Genomic DNA, 15,155 nt, shown 5'->3' with positions numbered 1-15,155 from the left:
AAATTAATAATTATATAACGTGTCAAAATGTCAGCAGCATATTTTGAGAAAGTATTGAATATTTCGTTAAAAAGAAATGATTGGAAGCCATTTTATGTGCAGTTTTTTAACTACCACCCGTTTCAAGAGGTATTTGGGTTATAACATATCAATTTTATGTTTGGTTACGTTTCATTTGAATTTTATATCATGCAAACTGTGTTTGAAGTATTTTGCAACCAAACTTTTTTTTTTAATGTGATCAGTGTTTTATACTATAAATATGCCATATGGTCATATACATAATCTATGTTTAAAATGTTCCAGAAAAGGTGACTGTTATTAAAAAGTTAGATTAACATAACATAATTATATTGATATTAAAAAATACTTAGCCTATTCACAAACTTTACGAACAATCGTCGTATATCCATTTTAAATAGTCAATATAACATCCACTTTCAATTAACGTAATACATAATCAACAAGAAGTAACAAATATTATACATAATCCAAAACAAAATGCATACATGCCAAATCTCCGGTGATATTGATCCATCTTCCATCTTCCATCTTCCGGCGTGGAACAAATTGATTCCCCCCAAAAAAAACAACGAAATATCTGCACCTTTCTTTCAAATTAAACACGGTATCCTTCATAAGAACCATTGTTTTCGATATTTATTTATCTTCTTTGGTCATTTAAAACAATTGAAGTAATTGTAGTACATCTTCTTTGGAAGTAAGAGTGCATCTTCAATAAACAGTGATGATTCATGGATACCTCATTTAGTTCATCATTTGAATTGATAGACAGTTAGTGCCACATTACAGTGTTGCAAATTAGTTGTCATTTTCTATGGTTTCATCAAGAATTTTCTGATTGCCAGTTTAACGTCCATTTTTATGGAAAACATCTTGATTTCACTTATTTTTCAGAGCTGACTTACATGGTGCGTTTTTGGACTGTGGAATTCTGAATGCAATGACTGTAAGTTCTTGCCACGCCCTTATGATAATGAGTAAAAGCCATTATCTAGGTTAGAAATTCTATTATGGTTCATTTTTGCATGTACTGTTTTACCTATTGGGCAGATTCTATTAATGTTTAGGTCTTTGTTTGTCAATCAGTATTCCATTTAATGTGAAAGTAAAACCATATATATACGTTGTAATTAGAGATCTGTGAAAACAACAACATTTATTTGGTTTCAGTATTCCCCACTGATTTGTTTCTGTAAATATACCGGTAATTAAAATCTGAGGGAGAAAAATAAAATGGGTAGTTCTTATAGATAAATGTCCAATAGGGCATTGACATGAGTGCTTGTAGGTACGTTATGAATCATTTTCAGGAATGGTTGGCCCCTTTGCCGGATAAGAGTCTTCCCAACCTCCAAATCAGAGAGGCGCTACTGAAAATATTACAACAGGTATAACCATTTACCACACCCCAATGAATTTAAGATGCTTCATTTTTTTCCCCCAACGTCAAATCTTAACTCATTTTACCACAAAACATCAAAAAGTATTTGAAGATTTGAAGTTTTTTTTGTGATAATGGATCAGTATTTAAATTCTTTACCAAATTTAGCTGTAAATACTATGCTAGAATCACTAATACACTGTAGAAAAATAGTGATAAATAGTGTGGTATTGGTTTTAGCTTGCTATTGGTTACTTCACGTCTTTATTATAATCTGCCATATCCCCTATTTTGTTCTGTTTCCGCAGTTTCCCAGTGTAAACCCCGGAGCCCTGAAAACGAGCGGTATTGGCAAGGCGGTCATGTACCTCTACAAACATCCCAAGGAGATTAAAGAAAATAGAGAGTGTGCAGGAAAACTTATTAGTAAGTCATGATTAATACATACAGGGCCCATTTCCACTAACATCGTTTAAGACTTAGACCCAGAAATGCAAAATTTTAGCAGCATCTTTCGTCAAAATTAATTACATTGTAAAAACATTCAAGAATTCTGTTTTCTGGGCCTGAGTCTGAAACTCAGACTTGAGAAATTAGTGAATACTGACCCAGAATCTCAGTTACATAGATAGATAATACATAGTTATTTTCCCAAGAATATGATCAGAATTATTGCCTGCCTACTACAAATCATATTATTGGACTAGGAATAAATTAGAATTCATTTAATTTTCAGAACAGTAAAGATGTGGATTTTAACAATGACAATGACAATTTTTTTAACTTTAAAAAAGTTCTCAACAATTAACCCTACTGTATAGCCTTGTAAGGATTCACATTAAATTTTTAATGATGTATCAACTGCTGTTTCATTCAAATAGGAGAAAACAAAAAAGAAAAGCAGCAGAGAAGGGCAGTTTTATGTTTTAACAGCTTCAGATGTACTCAAGGGGTTGTCACATTCCCTGTTTAATCAAATGTCCAACTACAAAAGCATATTAGTTGATTATTAAGACCAGTTTTCAATAGTTTTATTTATAAACCTGACTTTATCTTATTCAGAGTAGTTGTGACATCAGCTGTTTAACCATACATTGTTTTATTCAGACGAGTGGTCACGTCAGCTGTTAAACCATACATTGTTTTATTCAGACGAGTGGTCACGTCAGCTGTTAAACCATACATTGTTTTATTCAGACGAGTGGTCACGACCACTGTTTAACCTGACATCCAACTACAAGAGTCTGTCAAAGGAGGAGAGAGAACAACGAGACTACGACCAGCTTCCAAAACGACGCAGGACAAGGTAACAAGTGTGAACATGGGAGGAATTAAACCATCTTTTGTTCTCCTTGAAAAAATTCTGGGGAAGCATTTTGTCACTGCTTTATCCTCCCCTTGATACATCGGTTCATCCCAACCTAAATTTTTCTAGCAGCCCCTTGTCAGAATTCAATGAAACTTTATGTAAAGCTTTGTTTGCAAAAGTAGATTATCCTTTGCAATGTCCTAGGCAAAATTAAACTCTTGCACATAATTAATATTACATGGACAGAATGTAACCCTGATTAAATACATCCTGGTTCATTAACGTGAACCAGTATATAGCATGTCATGAATTTCTCCAAGTAACCATATCAAAACACCTGTCAGACAAGTCTTAATACACATAATGATAATCTCCAGCACGGTTATATCGTGACCATCCCTTGTTTTAGGATAATTATACAATGGAGACTACAGGGATAAGCCCAGGTGCCAAAAAGCTAGTGAGGCATAGGGTTTTAGTTCTTACATAAACTCAACGTGACACACACAATGTCACAAAGTTTTAGGGCAAGTTGGGATTTTCACTTATAAGTCAAATACCCTACATCCAATTGACTTAATACTTCACACAGTTGTTCAGGGCCATCACATGATGAGGTTAGATAACTCCATATTATTCTTTACACAGATTATGGCCCCTGATTGACTATGAAACTTTGGTTAAAGTTTTAGGGAAAGTTGGAATATTTATTAGTAACTTCTATATCCTTTGTTCAATTGACTTAATACTTCACACAGTTGTTCAGGACCATCACACAATGAGGTTACATAACTCCATATTATCCTAAATAAAAGTTATGGCCCCTGATTGACTTCAGTTAAAGTCTTAGGGCAGGTTAAAGTTTTAGGGCAAGTTGGGATTTTTACTTAAAACTCTAATACCATGGGAGGGCAGCATCAAAGTCACCTTACATATCGAATAATTTTAGTTAGGTTTGACATAAAGAGACCAAACTTGGTATTATTACATTGTTATTGTATTCTAAGTCAAAGCGGCGTAGTCGAGCGCGCTGTCTTACGATGGCTCTTGTTAATAAATGGGGTTACCGCAACAGATGTTCAACATTTTACCAGTACTATACCTATTACTTGTCCCAACATTTCGAGGGCTTAGTGCAAGACAGTTGTAATTCAACATAGAAATATAAGCTGTTACAACATCCTTGCACTACGCCCTTTAAATTTTATTAAAATTAGCAAAATTAAGCCTAATCGTGTGACAAAGTGACGTTAAGGAGCATACACTAGTTCCACTGACCACCTTTGGATCTAGAATAAATGTTTGTCAATTGTGTAGAAAATTATGTAAGAGGCTTGACTAGGTCAGTTGGTAGAACAGCATGAGGTCCTGGGTGCAGGCCTTGACCTGATTGAATACTGCATTCTATAATATATACATATAGAAATAAGAAAGAGATAAAAGAGTTTAATTGAAATTAAAACTAAATTAATAAATTGTATTAATACATCTGAATGTTTCCATTGGCTGCATATTTAATAATGTATAGTATATTGTATAACATATACATTTATACCCCAGTTTGGAGGAGGGAGGTATGACACCCAGGAAGGATCTTGACAAGTCCATGGCTGATGAACAAAAGTAAGTAGTGTTTTGTTCTGAACCCTAAGTTGTACGGTATTACAGTCAATTATGTAGATATAAGCAGGCTCTCAAGGAATCATTCTCTTCTATTTTTCCTCCTTTTTGAAAAGGCTTACTTCATTGTAAACCACCTGATAATCCTACTTTTTGGTGAAAATGGCTGACTTAAATAAACATTTGTTAAGATAGAAAATTGTTGTAAAATGATCCTATAATCAACCGATGGAAAAAATTCTTACTTTCCTACTTTTTGTTGGAAAACAGTATTTCTTTTCCTTATGTGTTTGTCATAAAAGCTCCTTCGACTGAAAGGGAGACATACTGTATTTCGTTCTTTTTATTTTTGTTTTTCTTTTTCTTCGACCAAATTCTGTCGGTAGCAGAACTCAAAAACTACTTGAAGGAGTTCACTTCAACTTTGTACATAGATAGATTTGAAGTTTTGCAGCTTGCAAAAATTATTTCTCTTGGACACTTTATTGCAAAGTTATCTTTGTCGGTGTCGGCGTTCGGTTAAAGTTTAAGGGCAAGTTGGGATTTTCACTTATAAGTCCAATACCTTTCATTCAATTGAGTTAATACTTCACACAGTTGTTCAGGGCCATCACATGATGAGGTTAGATAACTCCATATTATTCTTTACACAGATTATGGCCCCTGATTGACTCTGAAACTGAGGTTAAAGTTTTAGGGCAGGTTGGGATATTTGTAAATAACTTCTATACCCTTTGTTCAATTGACTTAATACTTCACACAGTTGTTCAGGACCATCACACAATGAGGTTACATAACTCTATATTATCCTTTAAACAAGTTATGGCCCCTGATTGTCTTAGGTTAAAGTTTTAGGGCAGGTTAAAGTTTTAGGGCAAGTTGGAATTTTCTTTTAAAACTCCAATACCTTTCATTCAATTGAGTAAATACTTCACACAGTTGTTCAGGGCCATCACATGATGAGATTAGATAACTCCATATTATTCTTTACACAGATTATGGCCCCTGTTTGACTATGAAACTCAGGTTAAAGTTTTAGGGCAGGTTGGGATATTTATAACGAACTTCTATACCCTTTGTTCAATTGACTTAATACTTCACACAGTTGTTCAGAGCCATCACATGATGAGGTTAGATAAATCCATATTATCTTTTATACAAATTATAAAAAAAAATTGGTCCTTTTTAACTTGTTCAAGCCAATGAGAATATTGAGCCAAGCGATATCGAGCAAACAAGTTTTGACTGTACTAGTTTCCACCTCTGTTTCAAAAGCAATACATTCCAGAGATTATTCACATGTTGCTATGCCTACTAATAATTAAGTTACTAATTCAAAGACAGTATGTTTTACGAGAGTTAAATGACCCAAGTAATAGAAATTTGATACAAATATGATAATATTTTCTTGTGTATCTTCAGAGCATTGCGTCCGGGTGACCCTGGCTGGATCTATCGTGCCCGTGTACCTATGCCATCCAATAAAGACTATGTTATACGGCCCAAGTGGAAAACAGAGGAAGAGGGATATGAGGAAACTCCTGTTAAAAGGGTAGGAAAAGTTTGGTCTTAATACAGATTTAACCATCAAGTGTTGACGAAAATTGATCATTTGCATCCAAAGTTGCCAAAAATCGATAACAATTTTCAAAAACTGATTATCACTTACAATCGCTTTAAATATTCTATTTCATTGGAATTTTTTATTTGAAATTGTTTAAAATGTAATAAAAAGCTTTCTGTTTGCAACTTTTAAATTAAAATAATTCCAAGAATTATAGTTTTTCTTAAAGGTAAAGCAAACTTAAATAAACCTAACTTCTGTTTCTTTTATAGATCCTGATTTTGGATTGAATATATATAGCTTACAATTTTCTTAAACATCAACATAGTTTCATCTAAATTAATTCATATTCGAAAATTGATGGTAATATGAGGATAAAAAGCTTCTTGAACTGTTTTTAATAACCAATTATGATCTAACTTATATTTAAGAGCGAAATTGGACTGTAAAAATAATTTTTCAAAGCATTGAATAAATCACTGAAGCATATCTCAGGATAAGGATAAGAATTATAATGAATACTGCCCCTGCATTAGCCCCAGTTCCATAAGGGTATTTATATAGAGAAAATATAGAGAAAAAACTATGATTAAATTATTTTTTTTAAATTACCAGCTATGAAAAAAATAATCTGATAACAATTTGGCTTGAAAAAAACTTCATGCTTATTTGTGAAGAAGAATCGGTTCTGTATTCTCCTACGCCTTGAGTCTGAGTTTGAGACTTTAAGGCTCAAAACTGCATATATCGAATGCCTCACTTCAAAATGAAGAAGTCACGCAATCCCAAGTTTTCAATACCAATGTTTTTGGTATTCTATTTTCTTGGTTAATTTGATTACACCGAAGTAATCAATTTTTGATGTTATAATTTCTGAAGGTTAAGCATTTCTGTTTCTCTGTGAGATGTCCAATCATTGCTCGACATTTTAATCACATGAATGATGATACAACACCATTTTTAGCTCAACTATTCGAAGAATAAGGAGAGCTATTCTACTCACCCAAGCGTCAGCGTCACACCTTGGTTAAGGTTTGGCATGTAAGCACCTTTAAGAGATTTTGGTGTTTTGGGAGGATATTTTACTGGTAAGTAAGTTTTTAACTTTTCTCGCAATATAAATATGCCTACCCCTAGGCCAAACGTATAAGCTTCTATCAGTTTTTTTAACCAGTGTTTCTAGAGGCATTAACAAAAAAGTTATTGAATGTATAAGCTGATAGATTGCTTGTTTACAAAGTGAAAATAGAAAATTGCGTGACTTGAAGCTGTGTTTTTTAGTTGAAGTGCACCTGTCTTTTACCTATATTAGCTATTGTTCATTGAATTTTTGCATATTTTTTTTATTTTCGACGGTAAGTGCACCTTCATGGGCACTATACGGCCGATTTTTCTATGTTTAAACACCTTTTATGTTCGGTGAGGAAGTTGTAAGTGCACTAACCGTCGAAAAATAAAAAAATATGCAAAAAATCAAGAAACTTAGGTTAAAAAACTGATAGAAGCTTACACGTGTTGCTTCCGGGTAGGGGTAGTTATATTGCGAGAAAAGTGATAAAACTTACTTACTAGGGGAAAATATCCTCCCAATCATCGAACACCGCCATTTTATTCCGCATCACTTATTTTCCCTCCCTTAATTTTCGCAAAACACAAAACATATTTTACGTGAATAAATAAGGCATAATGAGCACGAAAAGTATCAGTAGCACACGTAATAGCACAAGTAATAAACAACAGTCTTATTCTTATTAGAGGCACTAAAAAGTACTAAAAATGACAATTAGTAAGTGTTCTTTCTAATGGTGTATCGTAAATAACAACCTTTCAAGAATGATATAATTCATAAAAGCCGCAGCCTTATATTGTAGGTGAATGTTTTCAAGATGTCTACACCTTAAGCTTAGTATTAAAACACATGGAAAAGTGCGAACAAACAACCCTACCATCGCAACAGTTTGTTCTATTTGTGTGTTTTTCAAATTAAAGGCAGAGGGTTTTTTCACACCTTTGCACATTTGAAAATCTCTGATAGTGACAATAATGCTACTTTGCAGTATGCACTTTCCTTTATTATAATTTCAACTCAGAAATATACTACAAAGTATATTGTAAAATATTAAAAGTTAATGTTAAAATCATGAACAACCTTTCAAGCTTGATTATATGAAGAATGGGTGGGCTATATTACTCTCCCCGGTTTTGGTGTTGGCGTCGGCGTCAGCGTCCGGTTAAAGTTTTAGGGCAAGTTGGGATTTTCACTTATAAGTCCAATACCTTTCATTCAATTGAGTTAATACTTCACACAGTTGTTCAGAGCCATCACATGATGAGGTTAGATAACTCCATAGTATTCTTTACACAGATTATGGCCCCTGATTGACTCTGAAACTCAGGTTAAAGTTTTAGGGCAGGTTGGGATATTTATAAATAACTTCTATACCCTTTGTTCAATTGACTTAATACTTCACACGGTTGTTCAGGACCATCATACAATGAGGTTACATAACTCCATATTATCCTTAATACAAGTTATGGCCCCTGGTTGACTTAGGTTAAAGTTTTAGGGCAAGTTGGGATTTTCACTTAAAACTCCATTACCATTCATTCAATTGACTTAATACTTCACACAGTTGTTCAGGGCCATCACATGATGAGGTTAGATAACTCCATATTATCTTTTATACAAATTATGGCCCTTGATTGACTATTGGACTTAGGTTAAAGTTTTAGGGCAGGTTGGGATATTTATTAATAACTTCTATACCCTTCATTCAATTGACTTAATACTTCACATAATTGTTCAGGACCATCACCCAATGAGGTTACATAACTCCATATCCTTAATACAAGTTATGGCCCCTGATTGACTTAGGTTAAAGTTTTAGGCAAGTAAAAGTTAAAAACTTCTATACCTTTCATTCAATGCACTTAATAAAATTCAAAATTATTTATGACCATCTTACAACAAAAAACATAACTCCATTTTAACCTTAAATACAAATTATGTCCCTTGAATATTTTTATATTTTTTTTTTTAAATTTCTATTGACAGGCACATTTTTACATTCTTAACCATTTTTTTACCAAGGGCAAACAAGGAGGGCTATACTATTTGGCATTGAATTTTTTTTATTATTTTTTTTTTTTTAATTTTATTTTAATTTCTTTTGAAAGGCATATTTGTATATTCTTTACCATTTTCATAATGGGAAATCAAGTTATTTGAATGACTTGCGTCATTTTTTGGGTGGTGGGAGGGCAGCATCAAAGTCACCTTATGTATTGAATAATTTTAGTTAGGTTTGACATAAATAGACCAAACTTGGTAATATTACATTGTTATTGTATTCACTTCTAAGTCAAAGCTGTGAAGTCAAAGTGGCGAAGTCGAGCGCGCTGTCTTACGACGGCTCTTGTTATATTGATATTAACCTTATATCCCGATTTTCCTCGGCCGATATAACTCAACCAAGTTAAATCACATTTAACACTCATCAAGTTATGTAAGTTGCATCCCTTTGATATTAAAAAAGTAAACAATCTATTTTTTCCCCTAAAGGTTTTTCTCATAAATCATTTTGCAGTAATCATTCCATCTATTTACATGTGTTTGCTTACATGATTAAACCTAGATCAGTTGTTTTCTTCGGTGGACATTGTACCGGTACTTACCCCTTCGTCACTGCTCGGACAATTTCAGCCTGAAATGGACTGGAAAAAAATCAAAACCTAATACTATAGATAGGACGCAGGCATTATTTTTTTTAATTCTTGGGTAAAAAAGTGTGTCCTATACACACTATAATACAGTATATAGTTAAATGTACACAGTGAATAATTAAATCAATATGAATTTCATAGAAAATGTTAGAAGCACTGTTCTGCCCTCACAGAGACTAGAATGTGCACCCTCCTGCCTTTAAAGAATTAAATGCTTAAGATAATCAAGTATTCCATTTGTTTTGATTTAAACATGAAATATGATTATAAATTCAAACAAATTTTACGTGTTTGGTAGTTGAAACCTATTTTTATTTCAAATAAGCACAGTTTCTAGAGAGGACAGGGTGCAGAACCTCCCATAACCCTCTAGCTAAACCCTAGAAATGTGCTACTAAAAAGGGGCGGGATGCAGCACCCTCCTATCACTCATAAGCTAAAACCCTTTATTAACTAGTGGTGGTAATGAACACGATTTCGAACACCACTGGAATGACTCTCACTTTAACAATAAAAGCAAGAATTTGATCAATATTTTCGAGGTCATATAATTCTAGGATCAGCCACTTTTTCCTGACAAAATCTGTGACCCATGTGAGGCATCTAAGTGTTAAATAATGTTATTCCTAATATTTTACAGAAATTTTATGTACAAATAATACATTTATATAAAGGTTGTAACAGTTGCTTTTAAACTATGGTGCAGGATGTTTTGGAACCCACTCAGCTTAAGACATAGAATTAATTCATTGTAAATTTATGAGAACAATTCTTAAAGCTGCACTCTCACAGATTGACCGTTTTGACATTCTTTTTATTTTTTTGTCTTGAAACTAGCCAAATTGTGAATAAATGTCTGGAAACCAGTGATATAAGACTGCTGACAAAATATCAGGTCAAAGTTACTCATATTTACGTTGAAAAATTGCTGTTTCATGGCTAAAAGCGGATCTAACGCTTTAAGAAAATTGAGTTTTTTGGCAGTTTACAAACAATTGAGATTTGTTCTATTGTGAATTATCTTATATGACTGAATTGAAGGCATTGATACCAAAATCAGCTGATTCTGAGACAAAAATTGAGAAAAAAATGTCAAAACCTTCAATCTGTGAGAGTGCAGCTTTAATATTAGAAAACAATACCTATTTAACTGCTTTTATATGGATAATGGATAATGAGGCAGACATGAATGGGATTAACAAAGGGATTTTTTCTCCTATCAGTAAAAACATGTATTGATATGTTTCCTAGTTGTATTTTAAAAATTGATAGCGTCTCCTATAACTCTTACTAGAGTGGCAATGAACTTATATGGATTGTTAGTTGACTGTCCTTCTATTCATGAATGTACAATGCATCAGTGAGACAGGAATAAATTATAACACTCCAATGGTAATAGAAAGTAAGATAAAGATTATCAAATATGCCATAAAAAATATTGAAATCTAACAATAACTCTCTTTTCAAGCAAACTTATACAATGTTAAAAAAACAATGTTGATAGCTATGAGACTTACAACAGACTAAATTTGGCATCTCATGTAAATTATATAAATAATGGATGAAATTGGAATGTCTGATATTTCGTACTCTCAAGATACCCCCATGATACAAATAATCCCCATCCAATTAATAAAGCAAAGAACTATTGATATACATAAACATTTATCTTGGAATACAGTCTGGACTGTAATGAACCAAACAGATAAAACACAGTCATATATATGGTATAAAATTGAACTAAGCAAGATTAATTACCTAGATGCAATGCAAACGACTCATTTAGAATAGCACATACAAAATTTCCGGTTTCTTCTCACAATTTATTGATTGTAACGGGAAGGCATCATTATATACCCAGACAGGTACAATTTGTACTTATTGGGACATGCATGTCATTGAAAATGAATGTCATTTTCTTCTAGGTTGTCCCAATTGTTATAATTTAAGGAAAGAATACTTTAATCCATATTATTGCCATTTGCTGACGAAACAAAATTTATAACGTCTTCTGTCACCAGATTCTTGAAAAACTTCAGTAAATATCAATATCAGTTAATTTGTATTCCATGCATTTACATAATGATCATGAACCTAATAAGATATAGGTAATAACCAATTTCATTTTATTCATACAAATGAAATTATGCAAAATCTCTCTATTGACCATGTCTTCGCTTTTTAAGACAATGTGATATATAATTTATGTTGGCTGTTGTTGGTGTTGTAAACATTTAATGCTCAATAATTGTTAATATGTTTTAAAGAAAGGCAAGAAAAAGTATCGTAAACTCTTGAATGTAACTGATAATATTTGTAATCAGCAAGCAATACCGTTTCTATGGATACCAAAATTTTGTTGGGTAACTCAGGGCATGAAAATATCATGTTATCTAAAATGTCTTGAACGATGAAAGGATTATTCGCACTACTGCAGTCAGTTGTATGAGACCTTGATAAGATGTCCACAGGCTAACACATTGATAAACATTTTGGCTAACTTTGACCAATCCTCATTGTACCCCTGATAAACTACTACATTATGCTTGGTTGTGTGCGATTTTTTTCGATTTCGGCAGGAAAATCTCACAATCATGAGTAATCAATGAGGCAGTCTCATTGGTTCTGCAAGGTTGCAGATGCTTTTCTGCAGAAAACTATTCTGGCAAAAGCCGGAATTGAATTTGGTCTGCTTTTTTAGTACAATAATATTTGACCGTATCCATTATACATCTTAGATATGTCCTTAAAATTTGATATCATCCTTATTTCTTAATGTTAGGAAAGGTTAAAGTCGATCTTAATAATTGATGTGAATTCATAGGAAGAAGAGTTGTCTCCCCTGCCCCATGCATATTCATTAAAACGAGATTATGTCATTCATTTGTCCCATAGTATTTATGAAGTATAATCGAATTAAGCACCATGGCTGCAGACACTGACCCATCCTAAGAACTATTGAACTATTGACTGCCACCATGGCTGCAGACACTGACCCATCCTAAGAACTATTGAACAATTGACTGCCACCATGGCTGCAGACACTGACCCATCCTAAGAACTATTGAACAATTGACTGCCACCATGGCTGCAGACACTGACCCATCCTAAGAACTATTGAACAATTGACTGCCACCATGGCTGCAGACACTGACCCATCCTAAGAACTATTGAACAATTGACTGCCACCATGGCTGCAGACACTGACCCATCCTAAGAACTATTGAACAATTGACTGCCACCATGGCTGCAGACACTGACCCATCCTAAGAACTATTTAACAATTGACTGCCACCATGGCTGCAGACACTGACCCATCCTAAGAACTATTGAACAATTGATTGCCACCATGGCTGCAGACACTGACCCATCCTAAGAACTATTGAACAATTGACTGCCACCATGGCTGCAGACACTGACCCATCTTAAGAACTATTGAACAATTGACTGCCACCATGGCTGCAGACACTGACCCATCCTAAGAACTATTGAACAATTGACTGCCACCATGGCTGCAGACACTGACCCATCCTAAGAACTATTGAACAACTGACTGCCACCATGGCTGCAGACACTGACCCATCCTAAGAACTATTAACCAATTGACTGCAGGTTCATCGGTCTCAAATGAATTAGAATTATATTCATTTCTGTTATATAAATTTTTTCATGATATATTTATATATTTTTTGTCATTCCTTTCCCCAGGGTAACAGTAAAAAGGAGCCTTCAAGATACGATAAACAGGTGCGAAAGTTTGCTGAAAAGAAAAAGAACAATAAAAGCATGCGGGCTGTGACGATTAGCATTGAAGGACGGAACATGGCCTTGTGATCTCAGAGTGATTGTGTTCGTTGGAATATTAGTGCTATACCTGTGCATGTATACTGTTCAAAGAACATTGGATGATGTTGGTCAAGACATGTTTTGAAACAGTGGGAAACTTTTACAGTACTCACAGTGATTTGAACATTTTGTTTGTTGAAATATTTGTACTATACTGCTACATGTATTCTGGTTGAGGCCTTGAAAGAATACATGTATGGGATGATTTTGGTTAAAGAGTATTCGAAACAGTGGGGAATATAAGCAGTTGGATGGTAGACTGTTTTAGAAGTGATAGCTAGTAGACTTTAAAAGAACAGTAATTTTGTACACTGGGTCAAGGTCGTCTTAGGAAAGCTGAGAGACTGCAATAGTAAAATAAATTTGAACACTAGGATCAAGGTCAAGGAGACTATTACAAAACAGTGGTCAAGGTCGTCTAAGGAAAGATTAGAAACTACGTAACAACAGTTCAGTAACTTTGAACACTAGGATCAAGGTCAAGGAGACTATAACAGAACAGTGGTCAAAGTTGTCTTGAGAAAGCTGGAAGGACCCTTAGTAGAGAGTGCTTTGAGTCAACTGAGAATGATATGTACAGTAAATTTAGAAATGTAAGAAAAGTTCACTTAAAATAGGAGCACGTTGCAGTTTACCATAGGTTGAAGGCAAACTCACGCAAATTAAATGTATAGACAGATGATGTTGCCTGAAGGCTATTAAGTAATTTGTTTTGCACATTAAATTGTTGTTGTTTTTTGTACTGTTTTTCGAACCTCAATTCTTTATGTGATGTGTAAAATAGACTGACTGATTGATTTTTGTTTACTTTCGTGTTTCTATTATGGAATAGATCAACATGAAGTTGTCGATTTTTAAAAATGCTTGTATTCAAAACCAGAATATATATTATAGCTTGTCTCATTAATTTTCTAACATTTGTGAAATGGTTTTCTAAAAGTGTGACCGATGTTGCTTTATAGTGAGTATTATCTTAAACCAATGCAGCCAGATCAATGTACAAATAATATTAAGTATATATAGAATTCATGAAGATTTATAGTATGTGAAATATACATATAGATTACATGACTCATATAAAGATAATGTATAAAGACTTTTTGCATAAAAGATTGATAATGCCATTTAAAAAAGAGACTTAAAATGTTACGTTTAATTGCAGCCTTATCAAATTTACTTGCATTGGCCGATTTTGGATACAATTTATTTGAATTTCTTCATATATAACATAAACGGAATGATAGTGGATTGTTTCAGTCATTAAATCATGATTTGCTGAGCAAATGTTTTCATTATTCAGTCAACTCCATAATATGTACAAAATTATGTTAGATGTAGATGTGCTTGTCAGAACGATTATAAATAAAAACACATTAAAACATAAAAATAAGATTTTTGCTTTTATTTCCAGTTTATTATGTTAATGGGGTATATTGTGTTGCGCATGTTGGTCAGTCAGAAGGTCTGTAGACCAATGCTTGTCTGAGAAATAACTCGACAATGCCTTGACATACAGTCCTCAAACTTGACTTTGAGGCAGTGACCAGTAGATGACCCCTATTGATTTTGAGGTCATTGGCTCAAGGTCACTGTGATCTTAAATGCAAAAACATGTCTGAGTGATAAGTCGCCAATGCCTCGACATATGGTCCTCAAACTTAACTTGGAGGCTGGGCGTGACCAGTAGA

General features: G+C 33.6%; 1 protein-coding gene across 1 annotated transcript in view; it reads left to right on the top strand.

Moving 5' to 3' along the window:
* LOC128219871 (protein IWS1 homolog) overlaps nt 1-14,857 on the top strand; it is a 34,786-nt gene extending 19,929 nt beyond the window's left edge. The window contains exons 12-18 of the mRNA XM_052928005.1: nt 919-970; nt 1,335-1,412; nt 1,714-1,831; nt 2,603-2,711; nt 4,275-4,337; nt 5,757-5,886; nt 13,330-14,857. Coding sequence (XP_052783965.1) covers nt 919-970; nt 1,335-1,412; nt 1,714-1,831; nt 2,603-2,711; nt 4,275-4,337; nt 5,757-5,886; nt 13,330-13,455 — 676 coding nt within the window. The 3' untranslated portion in view covers nt 13,456-14,857. The remainder of the gene's footprint in view (nt 1-918; nt 971-1,334; nt 1,413-1,713; nt 1,832-2,602; nt 2,712-4,274; nt 4,338-5,756; nt 5,887-13,329) is intronic.
* The last annotated feature ends 298 nt before the right edge of the window (nt 14,858-15,155 follow it).

This window comes from Mya arenaria, chromosome 15 (assembly GCF_026914265.1).
Source record: "Mya arenaria isolate MELC-2E11 chromosome 15, ASM2691426v1".
NCBI classification, from domain to species: domain Eukaryota; kingdom Metazoa; phylum Mollusca; class Bivalvia; order Myida; family Myidae; genus Mya; species Mya arenaria.
Note: the sequence above shows the minus strand (reverse complement) of the source record. Positions and strands in the feature narration are given on the sequence as shown.